This window comes from Phacochoerus africanus, chromosome 6 (genome assembly GCF_016906955.1).
Source record: "Phacochoerus africanus isolate WHEZ1 chromosome 6, ROS_Pafr_v1, whole genome shotgun sequence".
Lineage (NCBI taxonomy): Eukaryota > Metazoa > Chordata > Mammalia > Artiodactyla > Suidae > Phacochoerus > Phacochoerus africanus.
This window is the reverse complement of record NC_062549.1, coordinates 130428002-130446480: the sequence shown is the minus strand read 5'-3', so window position 1 is coordinate 130446480 and position 18479 is coordinate 130428002. Positions and strand designations below refer to the sequence as shown.

Here is an 18479-nt window from a genome sequence, read left to right as displayed (position 1 = left end):
CTGTGCGATTCCCTCTCTCTGGCGCCTTCTTGCCTGTTCCCCTTTTTCTGTCGTGTAAGACGGCACCCTGCTCGCTTTTTGGAGTAACAACAGAACGTGGCTGGGGAAGCGTGAAAAGGAAGGTGAGGTTAGCACTCAAGATCTAGAAATGTCCACTGGTAATTAGGTACTTAACTCCTCGGCAACACAAAATTTCTGTCTCTCTTGGATGTTTGGTTAGTATGTACCCAGTAGAACGATGAAAACATTTACATAAAAACAAACTGGAAGCTGAATTCCGGGCGGAAGGTGGGGAGTGGGGCGGAGATGGTGGTGTTGACTCCAGACCATCAGCCACGATGAGACAGACCCCTCCAAGGCTGGTGCTAGAGGCTGAGAAGTTACTCTGTCCAGGCTTAAATGTCAGCAGCCTCAGCAGAAAGCTTCAAGAGGGCCCCAAACACAGAGCAGCAATTAAAAAAATTTTTAGTTGTTTGGCCCAAAGGTGGTAAAAAAGAAAACCTCATTTCTTGAATAAAATAAGATTAAGTGGTTGCCTAGATATGTATGAGAAAAGGCTGCACGGAGCTCAGGAAAACGTCTTGTGAATAACTGCCAGCTTCTGCCTTGGCATTTAGACCACCCGCCATCAAGGCTGAAGGATCTAAACCCTGCTTTTTAAGATGAAGAAACGGAGGCCTGTAGACACCAGTGAGTGGTCTGAGTCACGCAACGTCTAATGTTAGAAGACTGAAGAACTGTGCTTTCTGAAGTTTATAGTATTTTTTCAGATGTTAGAAATAAGTGAGAGCTAATCCTGTCAGTAAGTGAATAGAGTCACTTTGACACCGGGTGTAGAAGCTATCCCTGGGTTAGTGCCAACGGCTTCTTTGACCCTGAGACTAAACCAGCTCAGGACGAGCTCTAAAAGAGTAGGAAAACAGGTTACAATAGGCACCTAATTGGGTATAAAGCTATTTTTTTCTAATACCTGCCTTATATCTGATTATCTATCAAGCCCTTGAAGAATACACTCCGGCTAGGTTAAAGAAAACCACCACCAATCTTCCCTTTGTCCTCTTTTGGTAAATATCAACGTCGGCTACAGCGAATGGCCATTAGGAGCTTCTAAAAGCTGGACTCAAATCTGAAGCTCGGCTGCATCAACTAAAAATGCTTCGCAAAGTATCAAGTATTTGAATTATAGGCAATAATCTTAGAGTTAACCAAATTCATGAATAACGAGTATAATACCAAATGTATTAAATGATAGGAGACAGAATCACTATTCCATATAAATGCTACAAATTAAATAAACTATGACTAACTAAAGCATTAACATACACTGCACACTTATTTAGGAAGATTTTATGGGCATTCCAAGCCCATCTCTGTAACACTTGAGTTCAAGAAACTACAAATGAAGGAAACGGCCCTTATTCACAGAACAAATGTCTTTCTAATTTAGATTCAATCAAAATATATTGAGATTTTGGAGTTCCCATTGTGGCTCAGCAGTTAGCAAACCCGAATAGGATCCATAAGGTTGCGGGTTCAATCCCTGGCCTCGCTCAGTGGGTTAAGGATCTGTTGTTGCCATGAGCTGTGGTGTAGGTTGTAGACACAGCTTGGATCCCGCATTGCTGTGGCTGTGGTATAGGCCAGCAGCTGCAGCTCCGATTAGACTCCTAGCCTGGGAACCTCCATATACTGTGGGTGCAGCCCTAAAAGACAAAAAAAAATATATATATAGATATTCAATCAACATGTATTGATTTTTTTTCCTTTTAACCATATCTGTCTTTGCTTGACCTCAATTCATTTTATTTTATTTTATTTTTTTGTCTTTTTGCCTTTTCTGGAGCCGCTCCCTCGGCACATGGAGGTTCCCAGTCTAGGGGTCGAATCGGAGCTGTAGCCGCCGGTCTACGCCAGAGCCACAGCAACGCGGGATCCGAGCCGCATCTGCAACTTACACCACAGCTCACGGCAACGCCAGATCCTTAACCCACTGAGCAAGGCCAGGGATTGAACCCGCAACCTCATGGTTCCCAGTCGGAATCGTTAACCACTGCGCCATGACAGGAACTCCTGACCTCCATTCATTTTAAATTACTCGGAGGCTTAAGTATTTTCTGGCTCTTGGCTAGTAAAGCTGGAACAAAATGTTCCCTTCAACAAAAACTGATATTATCTTTGATTTTATGGAAACTATCTTTTGATTCTAATTCTTGTTATAAACAAAGTTTTTTTTTCAGGAGAAGAAAAAGCCCTTCCTCGTCCCCTGGAGTCCAGGTGCCATTGGCGTGGAGCCTAAATGCAGGTCCTGACAGCCGCGCTCCCGGGGGGCCTGCGTCTCCTCGAAGAGGCCACCGTTCGGAGCAGGCCTCTACCCAGTCTGCCTCTTGCGCAGAAGGGTGTGAAACAGCACAAATTTCTAATATAGCCATTTCCGTCTTTTCTGCACCGCAGTCAGAATAAGCAATTACTCAGTTGTATGCCCCTATCACCCATCTAGACAACGGTATGCAACCCAAGGTTGTCTCGCGATCAGGAGTTCCCACTGTGGAGCCCTGGGCTAAGGCTCTGACTGTAGCAGCTCACGTCGCTGCGGAGGTATGGCTTCCATCCCTGGCCTGGCACCATGGGTTAAGGTTCTAGTGTTGCCACAGCTGGGCCTCAGATTTGAGAACCCTGGCCAGAGAACTTCCATATACCATGGGCGTGGCAGAAAAAGAAAAAAACAAACAAACAAACAAACAGTTGTTTCATGATCAAAGGCCCAGTTCGTGGGCAAGAAAGGAGATGAGGTCAGCTCTGCTGTGGGTGTCACCTCTCCAGTCAGGGGAGCTGGACAGAGAGGCATGTACCGGAGAGAGAGTGAGGTGGGTTACCTGCCCAGAGAGAGACGGGAGGACACCAGCTGAGCTGGTACTGACCCCTGGTGACCTCAAGTGCTAAGCCACGATCTTTCTGGACCTGCAGTGGAGACATCGCTGGCTTGTATCGTGGACGTGAGGAAAAGGACTGAAGCACAGAAGTTCCCATTGTGGCTCAGCAGGTTAGGACACTGTCTCTCTGAGGATGCGGGTTCGATCCCTGGCATCCCTCAGTGGGTTAAGGATCTGGTGTTGCCACAAGCTGCAGCGTAGGTCATAGAGATGGCTTAGATCCAGTGCCGCTATGGCTGTGATGCAGGCCTGTGGCTACAGCTCTGATTTGACCCCCTAGCTGGGAACTTCCATACACCACAGGTGTAGCCCTAAAAAAAAAAATGGTATTATATTAATTAGCTTCGGTATATTACATTATTTCACTTCAATTATTCCTTCAGTCAAACTTGGCAGGCGGAAAGAAAAAAAGCTTAAAGTATATAGGATAAATAAAAGTATCTTAATTTATGCCAACTCTCTCATCTAAGAATCCTCAACTATATAAATATTTTCAGCCAATTCTGTTACCTTTTTCAGATCTAGAAATGGCAGGATTATACGACTTCCACATTTCCTGATGTAAGCTGCTTAGGCTGCTTCCTGAGGTGGCTCTGCTGCTCGTCTCAGCTTTCCTTATTCTCTGTCAACCTGCACGATGCGTCCTAGACACTGGACTGTAAGTCAATAAGCGATAAAGTCCACGGGGTCTAGATCTGGAAATAGTTACCCCTGAATCCTCCATGGTACCAGGAGAGGGCCTGGCAGACGTGGGAAGCCGGCACCTGTTAGAGGGAGGGATGCGCGAGGATGGGTGGGCGGGAGGCAGATGCGCGGGCAGGCTCCCTGGGGCGTGGTCTCCCGTTCATGGTGGGAACATGGCCACATCTGGGAACAGCAAGGGCGCAGGAGCACCGGGCCCATAAAGATAGTTCTGTGTGGCCTCGGGGCAGATATGCCAGCTTGCTGTCCAGCTCTGTCAGGAAAGCGTTGCGAGTATGCTGGAAACGTTGACTCCCTCAGGCTCTGGGTAGCCGGGAGGGGCTGGGGCACGGGAACGCCCCACCAGACACCGTTTTCATTTACCTCAGCAGGCTGCGCATGTGTTCTCATCTTTTGTGAGTGAAAACCTCAGAAAAGATGTGTATTACAAACCACATCCGTAGTAGAGAATGGACTGATGGGAGAAGAGGCTGGGCGGGGATAACGCTATGTTCTTCACGTCACGGTACTATTTTCTTTCTCAAATATTCTGGTCTTCAGCTCCTTTTTGTATTCCCAGCAAGCATTTATTACCTGAAACTTTCTCTGGTAAAGAAAGCACTTTTGTACTTAACAAAGCTTTTTTTTTTTTTTTGTCTTTTTGCCTTTTCTTGAGCCGTTCCGGCAGCATATGGAGGTTCCCAGGCTAGGGGTCGAATCGGAGCTGTAGCCGCCAGCCTACGCCACAGCCACAGCAACGCGGGATCCGAACCGCGTCTGCAACCTACACCACAGCTCACGGCAACACCAGATCCTTAACCCACTGAGCAAGGCCAGGGATCGAACCCACAACCTCATGGTTCCTAGTCGGATTCGTTAACCACTGCGCCACGACGGGAACTTCCAAAGCTCTTATTTTTAAACAAGAAGGCCTTGTTTAGGAAGCACCTGTTTAGAAATAATTATGAAAAACCATGTGGAAGAGAATCAATAATACCCATTTGGAGGGTAAGGGGAGGACAGGCCCTTGAGGAGGTGACAGTTGAGGACAAAGCGTCAGGTCAGGGAAGAGGAATAAGAATTGGCCCAGAGATCACAGGGAGGCTAGGAAACTGGAGAGAGTGTGAACTCTCCGCAGGACGTCAGACACAGCCCGAGTGGGTCGGAACCTGCCCAGGCACACGGCTTATGCCTGGATGACTGACAGAACCTCAACTACTTAAGCAGCGAACCTTCTTTCTTTTTCACCTGTCACAAAACCGGCTGAACTTCCCCACGGCGAGTAACAGCAAGCTGCGTGGACACGTCTGGCCCGGCCAAGTACTGAAGCCTGGCAGGCTGCAGACCGCCCTCCACCCCTTTGTAGTTTATGATTAAACCTCTTTTGGGCTAAAACAGGTGTCACCAACAGGCTTATTCATAGCCTGTAACTCCATAACCCAGAAAGGAAAATAGTCTTTCAGAAAAGAAATGGTAGCACTGAAAATGCTCCCTCTTTCTTTCATCTTCACCTAAAACCCAGCACATGAAATCGCAGTTATTTTAAACTGGGCACGATTCTCCCATCTGCCAATGAGAAATGGCAGTTTGCATTTTTTTTTTAAATTTGTTAGTTGGAGGCCATGTTTTTAGAATTGTTAAATACTTTCTTCACTAGCCATAAAAGTCAGGATAAAACAAAGGGAGAAAACCAGGTTCTTAAAGCCCACGAATCAAATAAATCAGGAAAAAACACTCTACTGTTCAACGGAGTCTCGACAGGCGTACGCTTTCGAGGCAGACACACACGGTTTGAATCCTGGGTGGACCCCGGACCTTGTCTCCACAGCTCACAGACCTGAAACTCCCTGAGCCCTGTTTTCCTCAATAGTCATCTCTGAGATAAGTGGCTTATCTCAGACTTAGCGTGGTTTGAGTATCAGCTTAGACAGCATATGTAAAAGTGCTTGGCACAGGACAGGCATGCAATAAAAGGATTTAATGTTTAGAAGAAGCCTTAAAGAGTGAAAGCTTTTTAATTCTCATGCACGATTAACAGACAATGATTCTTTTATCTCCTATGCGCAGTGAATAACCTACTGGCCACCGTGTGGGGCCCATTCCATTCCGTTTCCTGTTGCGGTCACTTGGCCATGCTGTTACGACCCCTGCTATACACATCTCTTGTGAGTAGAAAACTAATTGATTTAAAACATCTTCACATTCACAATTCTCCCAAAGAAAGAAATTGAAAGATGGGAATAATAAAAGAATTCTCTATCAAGAAGTGAAATTTCTAAAACACAAAATGGAACAAAAGTATGGTTTTATAAGTACAAATGTTATGAATTACACTTGAATGAATGCAGGCAGGTCATCTAATGCAACGAGAACAAGGGAAAACCCAACACCGTCTAAGCACAACAGACGAAGCTGCAGGGTTATTTTTGCAGAGCCCGTCATCAGCGCGTCATCAGGGCGTCATCAGGGCATCGTTCCAAGGTGAATGTGCTTTACCGATCAGGTGACTTACTCTCCGTCCTTTCGGACCTGGACTCCCAGGCGGACCTCCTGCCCCAACAGGACCCTGCATATGGTGCAAGTGTAAACATCATTACAGAATTCACAGGGAGGTCACCAGAATAGCAGTTATTCTGACCTTCTTGTGACAGGTCAGGTCATTCTACCTGGGATTCTTTTTTTTTTTTTTTTTTTGTCTTTTTAGGGCTGCACCCGCAGCATATGAAGTTCCCAGGCGAGGCACCGGCCTACACCATAGCCACAGCAATGCCAGATCCTTAATCCACTGAGAGAGGCCCGGGATCGAACCTGCATCCTCATGGGTACCAGGTGGGTTGGTTAACACTGAGCCACCGTGGGAACTCCATTGGGAATTCTTAAAATAAAGTTGGTCAGTCTCCTTTGAGAATACGCCTGATTTATTAAACGATTACCATATTTCCGTCCCCCAATATTCTGCTTTTGACGTATTCTACCATTTGGAGGAATTTAACGTCTAGGTGTTTCCATCCTGATCAAAGGATGATGAATGTTTAATAATCACCGAGCATGTAGTTTTTAGGAGGCACTCATTTGCCTGGTCCATCAAAGGATCTACTCTCGCAAGATTTCCTCCTCATTATTCCAGACACTTCTAATCACCCATCACTTAAAAGTGGACCTTCTTGGCGTTCCCATAGTGGCGCAGCGGAAACGAATCTGACTAGGAACCAAGAGGTTGTGGGTTCAACCCCTGGCCTTGCTCAGGGTGTTAAGGATCCGGCGTTGCCGCGAGCTGTGGTGTAGGTCACAGACACGGCTTGGATCTGGCGTTGCTGTGGCTGTGGTGTAGGCCGGCGGCTACAGCTCCGATTACACCCCTAGCCTGGGTCCATATGCTGTGAGTGCTGCCCTAAAAGGACAAGAGACAAAGGAAAAAAAAGAAAAAAAAAAGACTTTTTTCTTTTACCATGAAAAATGCCACAAAATGTTCCAAATTAAGGTGTCACAAAAAATAGCCTTCAACGAAGACTAAGTTGTTATTCATGACAAAGTCAGTTATGATTGTTTTCGTACCCGATGGTCTCCAATAAAGACCTACTTAGAAAACAAAAGGTATTTAACTACATAACATCAGGTAGATAAAAAGAGTAAACTTTCACAGAATTAAAGAGATGGGCAACTGTGCCTTAAATCAGTCTTCCTAATTTTAGAGTCAACAACCCTCCTATCAACACGCTGAAACACTGGGCTTAGCTTCAACACGGAAGCTTCACAAACCAGCATAAAGTGCTTCTGATAACACTTCTGCCTGGGGGATGACAACGGCTGATATTGCTCACATTTAAATTCACAGCAACTGTGAAATTCTGATAAGCAAACTTTCCTTAGAAATAATATTTCATTATCTTTCTGCAAACACAAGTGGAGTCTTTTCAAAACTCAATTTTTGGTTAATAAAGGTGTATTTTCTACAAATCTTATCTGTTTGTGAATATCTGCAAATTTCCAAGAACTTGGAACTTGTGTTTGTGCTTTGTTTATACAATCCATCTTACTTGTAAGGTTGATTACTAATTCTGTTTTCTTATATGTGGTTATTCCAAAGAGAGTTCAAATGTTTTGCAGTTTCATCAGTTCGTAGTCTTAGCAGTGAGTGGTAAACAACAGAGCAAGTAGCAGTGAGGAAAAGCAAGATCCCAGGATGTATTCGAGGTGGCCCTGCACTGACCGGGAGAGAAGCAGCCTCTGTTAACACAGGCATGATTTAGTCTGCACAAAAACACAGCCTAACCAAGGTCATGGATTAAAATTTAAACAGCCCTCTTAGAATGGAATATAAAGTCTTTCTATACTTACAGGTAATCCCAGTGGACCCATGGGTCCTGGAACCCCAGGAGGACCCGGATAGCCCTATAATTTAAGGAAAAATATAAAAGACAAATTCTCCATCATATCTAATTATTTTCATTGACGACACACCAGTAAATTATAAAGAGTAATTAAAAATGATAATTTGTTGCTATCTCCCTCGACCGTCCAAGACATAAGACACCCCAGGAGATGTTCCACAGACAGACCAGGGAAGTAAAAACGGGCTTTCCAGAGAAGCTGCTTTACTTTCATGAGAAACTCTGCCCAGACAAGAAATCTGCTGGCTAGAGTCACGCACTAGAACCTCCTGAGAAGAGAACGTTCACCTGACCTTTCCATGGCTTGCGCTATGCTACAGAGTGTGTCGTGCTACACAGACAGCGGAGTCATTTCATTTTCAGAGGTCAAGGAATTCAGTAATTAAGAACTACGACTGTGTGCCAACACGCTAGTCTGTCAAATTTCAGAAGGAGCGCGACCTCTGTGGTATCAACCATGTTGAGATGATTCAGAAAATGTCTTCGGAGGTAATAATTCCAGAAATTAATTAGCCTTATGGCTGCATTAAATTTCCTAGTTGACAGAAATTGGAGATAGGTAAAAAAATTAATCTTGCAGTGCTTTACTGATGATACAGAAGTTTAAACCGAAGAAAAACTTAGGTACAATGAATTTGTGCATAGTATCATGTGCCACCAGATCCATCACAACATATTTTCTGAAAGCAAGATTCTTCTACTGAAAATAACTGTTTGTCCTAGCTCATATCACATTTAGAAACTTTCATAAACTAAAAACCTGCAACCTAGACAGAACTTTTATCAGATATTACCATCTTAAAGGTAGAAGAATGAAAGGGAAATTCTGGATTCTCATCTTTCATATACCAAAGAATTACACGGTGACCACAGACTTATGGAAAAGTGGCAACGTTAACATGCGCCATATAAACCATAAGCTGTAAGAGAAAAAGAGAATCCTAAGTGAATTTTCTTTTTCATTCACTTAAGTGAATTTATGATAGTTTAATTCTTCTTTAAAACGATAGATCCACTTGAGCAAGCCATCGGATCTGCATGCTTTGCAGTGCCAATCAGCATCCGAGTGGTAAACTGCTTAGAAGGGAAGACTATTCTAGCAGAAATTTACTACAAAATGATGTTTTTCACTTGCTCAAATATCACTCAAGGCAACTCCATCTCTGGGATGCCTTAACCTGGAAACTTATTTTTCCAATCACGAAGCTCTTACCATAGCACCCTTGTCTCCCTGGGGACCTACTGGGCCTGGACTTCCTCGCTGTCCCTTTTAAAAATAAAAGAAACAAACAAAACCATTGAGGCATGTTAATTAGTCCCAAATGAGCTAAACCTAGATTGAAAACTCGTCCTAATTGTCAGTAATTTTTTAATTTATAAATTTTGTATTTTTACCCTGAAGTCACTAGCTTTTAATACAATAAAAATCCTCTTAAGATACTTTCCAAGCAATACAATATTAACATCTTATTACAGTGAGGACAATAGAAATTATGAATAAGCAGGATTTAAAATTGAGCATGCATCATATGCTAACATTTTGCAAGTAGAAATTCTTATAATTTTGAGAGACATAAAATGTGAGAATAAAAAAGTATGAAAACATAATATAAAAATTAACTCCGTATGTAACCACTGAACAAAATTTTCTTTCTGTGGTCTGCCCGCCACCAGTAGGCATAATCATAACAATCCAATATGCCACAGCAGATTAAATTCTAAAGGGATTCACATAAAAATTCCAAGAATTTTCAAAATATTAATGTAGCCTCTTTAACCTAACACAGAAATTTCTAAATCAAAATGAAAAAAATTACAAAATTCTTTGAACTGAGGTCATTTTACATTTGAATCTTGTTAATGAAAAATCAGTACGAATATATTGACTACTTTTAACGGACTGAGAGTTGGAGGAGAGAACAGAAATTTGACAGACACTGCCCTCAGGTAAGTGGAGACATTAACGAAGCTGAATTAATTGAAGGACAATTACAGTTCAAACTGTGTGGTGCTTATTCTAAGTCCAGGAAGGGGAGAAATCAGGCAGAACTGGAATAATCTGGGAAGGCTTTGTGGAGGGTGGGGATCTAATTGACTACTAGAGTTTGGCTTGGAATAGACAGAGGGAAGGGGAGAGGATACACTCAACAAAGAAAACAGGAAGAACATGAATAGGAACAAGTGCATAACAACTGAGACAGGGGAGCAAGAGAGGTTAATACTGGGGAGCGTCAGGACACTTGCTGGATGAACTAAGTTAAGCCAGTTCATGTGGTGCCTTGACAGCAAAGCAGAGGAGTTAGCAGGCTTCAACAACAGGGAGCTAATAAAGCTTTTTCAAAATGCTTCTTCGTGATCCACCATAATTAGCCTTCTGGTTACAGCACGTAGGCTGGATTAGAGACAGAAGGGGAAGGTCGGGGCAAGTATGATGTGGTAAATTTAAGATCAACTAACAGGAGCTTTGGACTGACTACTAAAAAGGGTACCTCACAGAGAAGAACGTCTCAGACCTGCTAAAAGACGAGACACAGAGGATGGAGGAAAAGGGAACTGCAGAGACGGGTTCATGCTTTCCTTCATGGAAGACTGGAAGAACAGAGCCAGGTGTAAGGCACACAACTAGACAGCGAGATAACCAGGAAGAGACCAGTTTGGATGTGGGAGGAAAAGGATGAATTTAAAAAATGTTAGTTTGACTTAAAAATTTCCAATGGAAAGAACTGGAATATTATCTAATTTACTTCCAATCCTGGCTCTATTTAATTATTCACAAAGAGCAGCCTTGCATACTAGACTAGCACACGAGCATGCGTGGTATACTAGACTAGCATACTAGCATGTGCAGTTGCGTACGCAGCATAGTATAGTATATACAATATACTAAACTAGCATACTAGGATCCATAGCATACTAGACTAGAATACTAGCATGCATAGTATACCAGGTGCATACACAGCACAGTATAGCATATATAGACTAGCATGCTAGCATTCCTAGTAGCCTTGCATACTAGACTAGCATGCTTACAATTTACATGCAGCAAATTAAGTTTCAGTCAAAGGTCAGAAATTTGGGGTTTATTACCTACCAGTCCATTATAAGACTGCATTCAAAAAAAATTTTTTTAGGAGTTCCCATTGTAGGTTAAGAACTCAATTAGTATCCATGAGGATGCAGGTTCAACCCCTGGCCTTGCTCAACGGGTTAAGGATCTGGCATTGCTGTGGCTGTGGTGTAGGCTGGCAGCTGTAGCTCCAATCTGACCCTTAGCCAGGGAATTTCCATATGCCATGGGTACAGCCCTAAAAAGCAAAAAATAATAAAAAAAATTTTTTAAATGGTCTTGCTGTTTCAAATAATTATTTTTTAAAAAAGACTTTCTTAAATTTGAAACTCAATATGGAAAATCACTTCAAGATAATGATTTATAAAAATTTCTGAGCAAATTGCAATTTCTAGCACAACAGCCAAAAAAATCCATGAGTAATTTTATACTCGATTCCAAGTAGATAGAAAGAGATTGTGACTGAAACTTAGGTATAGTAGTAACTCATTCATCACTTTCAAAACTGTTTCCTTTACAGGCTTAGTCTCACAAAGTAGATTTAAATATTTTCAAGCCATAAACCTAGACCATCAATTTCATCTTTCCTCTTTAGAGCACATCATTATAGCCAAAAGAGTACGCTGCCTTTTAAAAATTAGAAACATATGCTATTAGCTATATTTTAATATATTTAAGAGATTCAGTACAGGTAATGAGTTTTAACTTATGAGTGACTTCTAATTTCTAATTCACGAAATATATGAATGTCTCTCTTTTGAATTTAGCTTAGAATCCTTACTACTGAACAAAATAATGAAAGAAATTACCTTTTCGCCAATGCTGCCAGTCACCCCAACTTCTCCAGGTAAGCCAACAGGTCCCTTTTAGGAAAAATTATAACAGAAAATACAAAGATTTTGCATTGCTATTATAGCAACCTGGTTTTGAATCAGTTATACACATTGTTTTTTTTCTAACCCATCTCAAATGTTATCCTGGAATAAAAATCCTCCTAGTACAGGTATCCTGCCTACGACTTCACATCAGAATTAACAACTCAGTCAGCGGACATAAACACAAATGTTTAGTCTGTGACAGGCCCTGTGCCGGGAGGCACCGAGATTCAAATTCACAGTGCCTGTGCTTGGGGAACGTACGATGTTGTAAAGACTCCTGCAGGGTTCAGAGAGTCTCAATGTGGATACATTAGTTTAACAAATCACTTCTGTGACTTCCTTCTTTGAAAGCGCCTCTGTACATGAGGGACTAGCACGTGCCCACTCAATTCATTCGAAAACTACCTGGGGGGAGTTCCCGTTGTGGCACAGTGGTTAACGAATCCGACTAGGAATCATGAGGTTGCGGGTTTGATCCCCGGCCTTGCTCAATGGGTTAAGGATCTGGCGTGGCTGTGAGCTGTGGTGTAGGTGGCAGACTCGGCTCAGATCCCACGTTGCTGTGGCTCTGGTGTAGGCTGGCGGCTACAGCTCCGATTAGACCCCTAGCCTGGGAACCTCCCATATGCCGCGGGAGTGGCCCAAGAAATGGCAAAAAGACAAAAAAATAAATGAATAAATAAATAAAACTACCTGGTGCCTACTTTGTGCCATGAACCATCTGGTTGCTGAGATTTCATTAGTAAGCAAGGGAGACCGAGGCCCTGCCCTGATGAGGCAAAAAGCCTGTAACCAACAAAACAACTAAATTAAAGAGCGAATAATTAGAAATTATGATATGGGTCCACACAGGAGACAAGGGTGATGCTGAGGTGGAGAATAAAAGGTGAGACCCAGGGTAAGAAAGACGACGAGAGAAAATCTGAGACAGACGCTTCCGCTGTTCAGCTGGAGAAGCAGCAGAGGCCGGCTGGCCCGGGGCAGGAAGGAGGGAGGGAGTTCTAGACAGAGGAGCAAGCGTGGGTCAGGAATGAACCTGGCGGACGGGAAGGAAGGCAGTCAACAGGTTTCAGAACGAACAAGGCTCTGGGTCCATCCACCTTTGTCTCTACGGAACCAACTTCAAGCAGAAGGAGGAACACAGAACAAGCTCTACAGCAAGAGTATAATCCTCCCCCCTACTGTCTTCAACTATGCAGGTGGGTTTTTTCTTCTTAGGGCCACGCAGTTAGGAACGGTGACTCTACAGAGGTCCCCAGGCCAGGGGCCGAATGAGAGCTGCAGCCGCCAGCCTGCAGCACAGCCACAGCATCGCCGGATCTGAGCCACACCTACAACCTACACCACACCTCGAGGCAATGCTGGATTCTTAACCCATGGAGCAAGGCCAGGGATCAAACCCACATCCTCAGAGAGACGGTATGGGGTTCCTAACCCACTGAGCCACAACGGGAACTCCTGAAGGTATTTTCTCTTTTGATTTAAAAATGTATGAAACTTTTTTTTTTTTCAAAACTACCAGGCAGGCAAGAGCCCGCTTAAATAGATTATCGTGTAATAGTATGTATTAGCGTGTAAAAGGCACCTGAATCAGGAAAAAACGGCTTGCTGTGTTGAAGCTAACCGAAGTTCATGTGTGGGAGCCTGAGTTTATGCCCATTTAGCTATGTCCTCGTGCACATCTATCTACCGTCTAGTGGCTGCAGAGACACTGACAAACATTAAACACCTTCTCCGTCTCGTTTGACCCTCACAAAAGACAAAGCTGGTGTAGCATCATGATTTCCTTTAACAGACGAAGCAAAGGAGCTAAGAACCTTTCTAACGTAGGAGAGCTGAAGCGGCTATTAAGCACTTGAAATGTGTGTAGTCCAAACTGACATGTGTTTTAAACATAGAAGACATACCATGTTTGAAGATCTACTGTGAAAATAGTGCAAAATATCTACTTAATGACTGTTTACACAATTACACATAAAAATGATGATGTTTTGGATAAATTAATTTACCTGAAATAGTACTATAATCAATCTCATCATTTAAAGAAAACCTTTTATATGGCTTCCGGAAAATTTTAAATTACATTTGTGACTTGCATTATACTTCCACTAGACAGTACTGATCTATATTCCTAAGCACTATGCTACTACTGGTGGTTATAACCAGTTGAAGTGATCTCATAATTTATTTCTATGGCTATGTAAATTTAGGAGAATAAACAACTCTGAAACAATCAGTGATCAATGCTCAGTTAATCAAATCTCAGCAGAAACAAGGACCCAGCACTCTCATGTGAGACAGTAAGCAAAACAACAGAACATGAACACAGACTGGTCTTAATTCAGGAAAAATACACATTTTCCTCACACATAAAACCCAGGCCAGTGAATGGAGTAGGTCCACTGGCTTGTCACAACATCAACCACGCACACACCCAAGCAGCATTACCTACAAAAGTACGCTGCTTGACCCACAGCTCAGACTGACTAATTTAATACGCTAAATAAGGTGCTAAGACTTACAAACGTGGAGATTTTACGTAGAAACACTTCCTATATAAAGATTTCTAAGATGCTGGGCTTCGGATGACTATTATGGTGTAGGCTAGCGATTTCAAATATTCAGAACTGGGAGGGACTGGAAACCCAGAAGCACCGTTGAGTTTACCACGGTCCTACCAATCGCTCGTCTCATCTCTGATCATTTTTCTTCTTCACACCTGCTGGCTCCCAACAGGGCGTCTGACGTTGCCACCCCGATGTGCGTATTAGAAGGTGCAGTCCGTCAAAAGGGCACAAGTGGAAGAGACGGGATCTTACTAGAAGACAGTTCATAGGCTTACATCTATGTCCACAGGGAGTCTTGAATGAAACTTCGCTGGAGAAGAGACTTAAAATGGTTCCCTTATACTATTTCAGGACTTCAAAACATGCTAAATCTGCTAAGACCACAAGTCTTGGCTAGAAGGTGGGGACAAAATCCATACACAGGAGGAGTATAAACTGGCATATCACCTTGGAGAGCAATTTCCTGTATACAGTGAAATACCAGATGCACTTAATCCACAGTCCAGCACTTTGGTTTCTAACTGTACACACGAGTGTGTGCTCTCGCGTGCATGCACTAGGAGACACACAGAAAACATCCACTGCAGCATTATTTAAGTAGAAAAGTAGAAGCATTTGGATTATCACATGGAAACAGATAAATTGAAATTCATTCACGCAGTGGAAAAACCCATCAGCAGTTAAAATGCATGGATCAGACAGATCTCTATATATTAATATGGACAAAACTTTTAAGATAATATTGAATGAGAAAAAAGCATACATCCTTTTCAAAAGATTACATCATTAAAAACATTTAGTGCAAGATTTTAAAATACATATAATAATAGTCTGATTTGTCAATGGCATAAAACAGATAGAAATGATATGCACAACTTTAGGATAACGGCTTATGTCTATGTATAGAGTGATGATTTTAATTTGCATTTTTCTGAAATTAATGAGTTTGAACTTCATATACTTGTTGGACTTTTTTGTGAAATTTCCTTCTATTTTTTTTTTTCTTTTTTGCTTTTTAGGGCCAGACCCACAGCATATGGAGGATCCCAGGCTAGTGGTCTAATCAGAGCTGCAGCCACAGCAAGGCCAGATCGGAGCCACGTCTGTGACCTACACCACAACTCAGGGCAATGCCGGATCCTTAACCCACTGAGCGAGGCCAGGGATCAAACCCGCAACCTCATAGTTCCTAGTAGGATTCATTTCCACTGCGCCACAACGGGAACTCCTTGTTTATGCAATTCCCATCCCTATCTTCTGTCCAACTTTTGTTCTTGAGGTAGGTTAAATTTTTTTGTGATAATTTTCAGGAACTCCTGTACATTCAAGGTATAAACGCCCTGCTGGTTTTAGATGTTATAAATCCCTTTGTGTGATTTATCACCTGCGAAATTACTTGGATGTCCTTCGTTGAGAGAAATCGTTCATTTTGATGCAGCAACAGCCAACCATTTTTTCCTCATACTTTGCATTTTCTGAGTCTTATTTAAGCAGCCTCTCTCTACCTTTATGCCCTTAAGGAATGAGAATTCTTTTCTATCAGTGTTAACTTTCTATGTAGGTCTTTCATCCATTTGGGGGTCCACCTTTTCACAAGGTATAAGGTAGAGATCCATCTGAAATATTTTTCCCACAGTGATCCCATTTTCCAAATACTACATATACTAAAAATTAATACCCCTCTCCATACACAGTCACAAGAATTTTTTTCTTGTGATGAGAACATTTGAGATTTACGCTCTTGGCAACTTCCAGATAGGTGAGACAGTATTATTAACTACAGCTTCCATGCACATAACATCCCCATGGCTTATTGATTTTATAACTGAAAATTTGTATTTTTTCACTTTCTCCATCTATTTTCCACGCCTCACCCCCTGACTCTGACCATCACCAATTTACTCTCTGTATCTAAACTTGGTTTAAAATTGTTTAGGTTCCACAAATAAGCGAGGTTGTATGGTACTTGTCTTTGGCTTTTTCAACTGAGCAGAAGGCACTCAAGACTCATCCACGCTGCCACAAGTAGCGAGATGTGTTCCTTTTCATGGCCGGGCAGTACTCCACGTGCATACACACGCCACATCTTTATCCATTCGGCCATCAGTGGACCCTTAAAAAGGTTGCTTCCCTATCTTGGCCACTGTGAGTAAGGCTTCAGTGAACATGCGGGCACACATCTATTCTGAATTCATGTTTTTGTTTTCTTCAGATCAATACCTAGCAGTGGAATCATGTGGCAGGTCTATGTGCAATTTCCCAGGACTCTCCACACCGTTTCCACAGCGGCTCCACCCGTTTACGTTCTCAGCAACGGCACAGGCATCCCTGTTCTCTGCATCCCGGCTGTGCTTGTTATTTCTTGTCTCCTTGATAAGAGCCATTCTAACAAGCGAGAGGTGACACCTCAGTGTGCTTTTTTCCCTTCTTTCTTTTTCTTTGTTACCTGTGGCATATGGAGGTTCCTGGGCTGGATCCTTTAACCCACCGTGTGGGCTGTGGATCAGACTTGCGCCTCCACAGTGAGCCAAGCCATGGCCGCCAGGCTCTTAGCCCACTGTACCACAGTGGGAACTCCTCTGCTCACCGTGGCTCCGACCTGCATTTCCTTGATGATTAGAGATACCGAGCATCTTTGCACACGAGGAACACCAGATCCTCACCTGAGCCAGGAGGGAACTCCGCATCTAGGATGCTACTGAATGTAAGATGCACTATTACTTCTGTATCTCTAAAGAGAAAAAAGATCCTGCCAAGTAATTGTAATTTATCACTGACTGCAAAAACGCCCTATTTGAAAAATATTAAATGTGACAAAAAGCGTAGTCCACTGCGTTGTTCTTAAACACACGCACGGCTCCTTTCCGGGAAAGGCGTGCACATCCCTGTTCTTGACGTCAGACTTGGCCACGTGGTTTTGCCGCGTCCGTGGGGAAGTTTACTTCTCCATCTCGCTCACGTCTGGCTTCTCTGTGCAACTTACTTTGACCAAATAAAAACGAGATCGTGTGGAAATGATGTGTGCCATTTTCAAAAAGTGTTTCTTTTTGCCTTCTACCATGAGACCAGTCACGTCCCAGACAGGAGTTTCTTCTAAAGCCTGGGCGTTAGAATGCAGCAGACAGTAGCAGGCAAGCGACGGTGGAGAGTGCAGGTAAAACACACCTTCGCTGGTGTAACCCACTGATAGTTTAGGGTTGTTCCTTACCACAGCAAAACTTGGCCTAAGGTGACTGATGCAATTTGAATTTTAAAATTGACGAAATCCGGCATTTATTTCCCTGAGAAACAGGTAATTTTCCTTCACTCTCTTCTAGCCCATGTACGAAAGGCTCTAAGAAATGGTGGAGCCACAAGAAAAAAGGAACCTGGGCTTCTGAAACATTTTGGAGGTGAGAGCTACCTGGTACATCGAACTGGACTATTAACATAAGCAGAAACAACTTCTTATCATGTTAAACTTACAAAAAATTTTAGGTTTATTTGTAACAGCCATCAATGTTCTAAAAGTCCAGTGAATTACAATATGTGCTGGGAGTTCCTGTCGTGGCGCAGTGGAAACGAATCTGACTAGGAACCATGAGGTTGCAGGTTCGATCCCTGGCCTCACTCAGTGGGTGAAGGATCCGGCATTGCTGTGAGCTGTGGTGTAGGTCACAGACGTGGCTCGGATCCCACGTCGCTGTGGCTGTGGTGTAGGCGGCAGCTATAACTCTGATTGGATCCCTAGCCTGGGACCCTCCTTATGCTGCCGGTGCAGCTCTAAAAATGACAAAGTGTTGACATAAAATTGAAAAACTTTGTGTTATCTAGCTGAATTGACCTGTTCAAAAGTTAGTCTCATAAAAATCATTTTGCAAATGACGGTATAAAATGCACTGAACCAACTTCTGGTTTAGGTCACAAATCACCTTGTCCAATAAATGCAAAATGATCAAAAGAAAGTAAAACTAAGTGCGTATGTA

The 18479-nt window shown here is 42.9% G+C and overlaps 1 protein-coding gene across 2 annotated transcripts in view; it reads right to left on the bottom strand.

The window, feature by feature from the left end:
- COL24A1 (collagen type XXIV alpha 1 chain) overlaps window positions 1–18479 on the bottom strand; it is a 321301-nt gene that overhangs the window by 132329 nt on the left and 170493 nt on the right. For both annotated transcript variants that reach the window (XM_047785408.1, XM_047785409.1), the window contains exons 26-29: window positions 11879–11932; window positions 9216–9269; window positions 7950–8003; window positions 6124–6177 (exon numbers count right to left, since the gene is read on the bottom strand). In XM_047785408.1, coding sequence (XP_047641364.1) covers window positions 6124–6177; window positions 7950–8003; window positions 9216–9269; window positions 11879–11932 — 216 coding nt within the window. The remainder of the gene's footprint in view (window positions 1–6123; window positions 6178–7949; window positions 8004–9215; window positions 9270–11878; window positions 11933–18479) is intronic.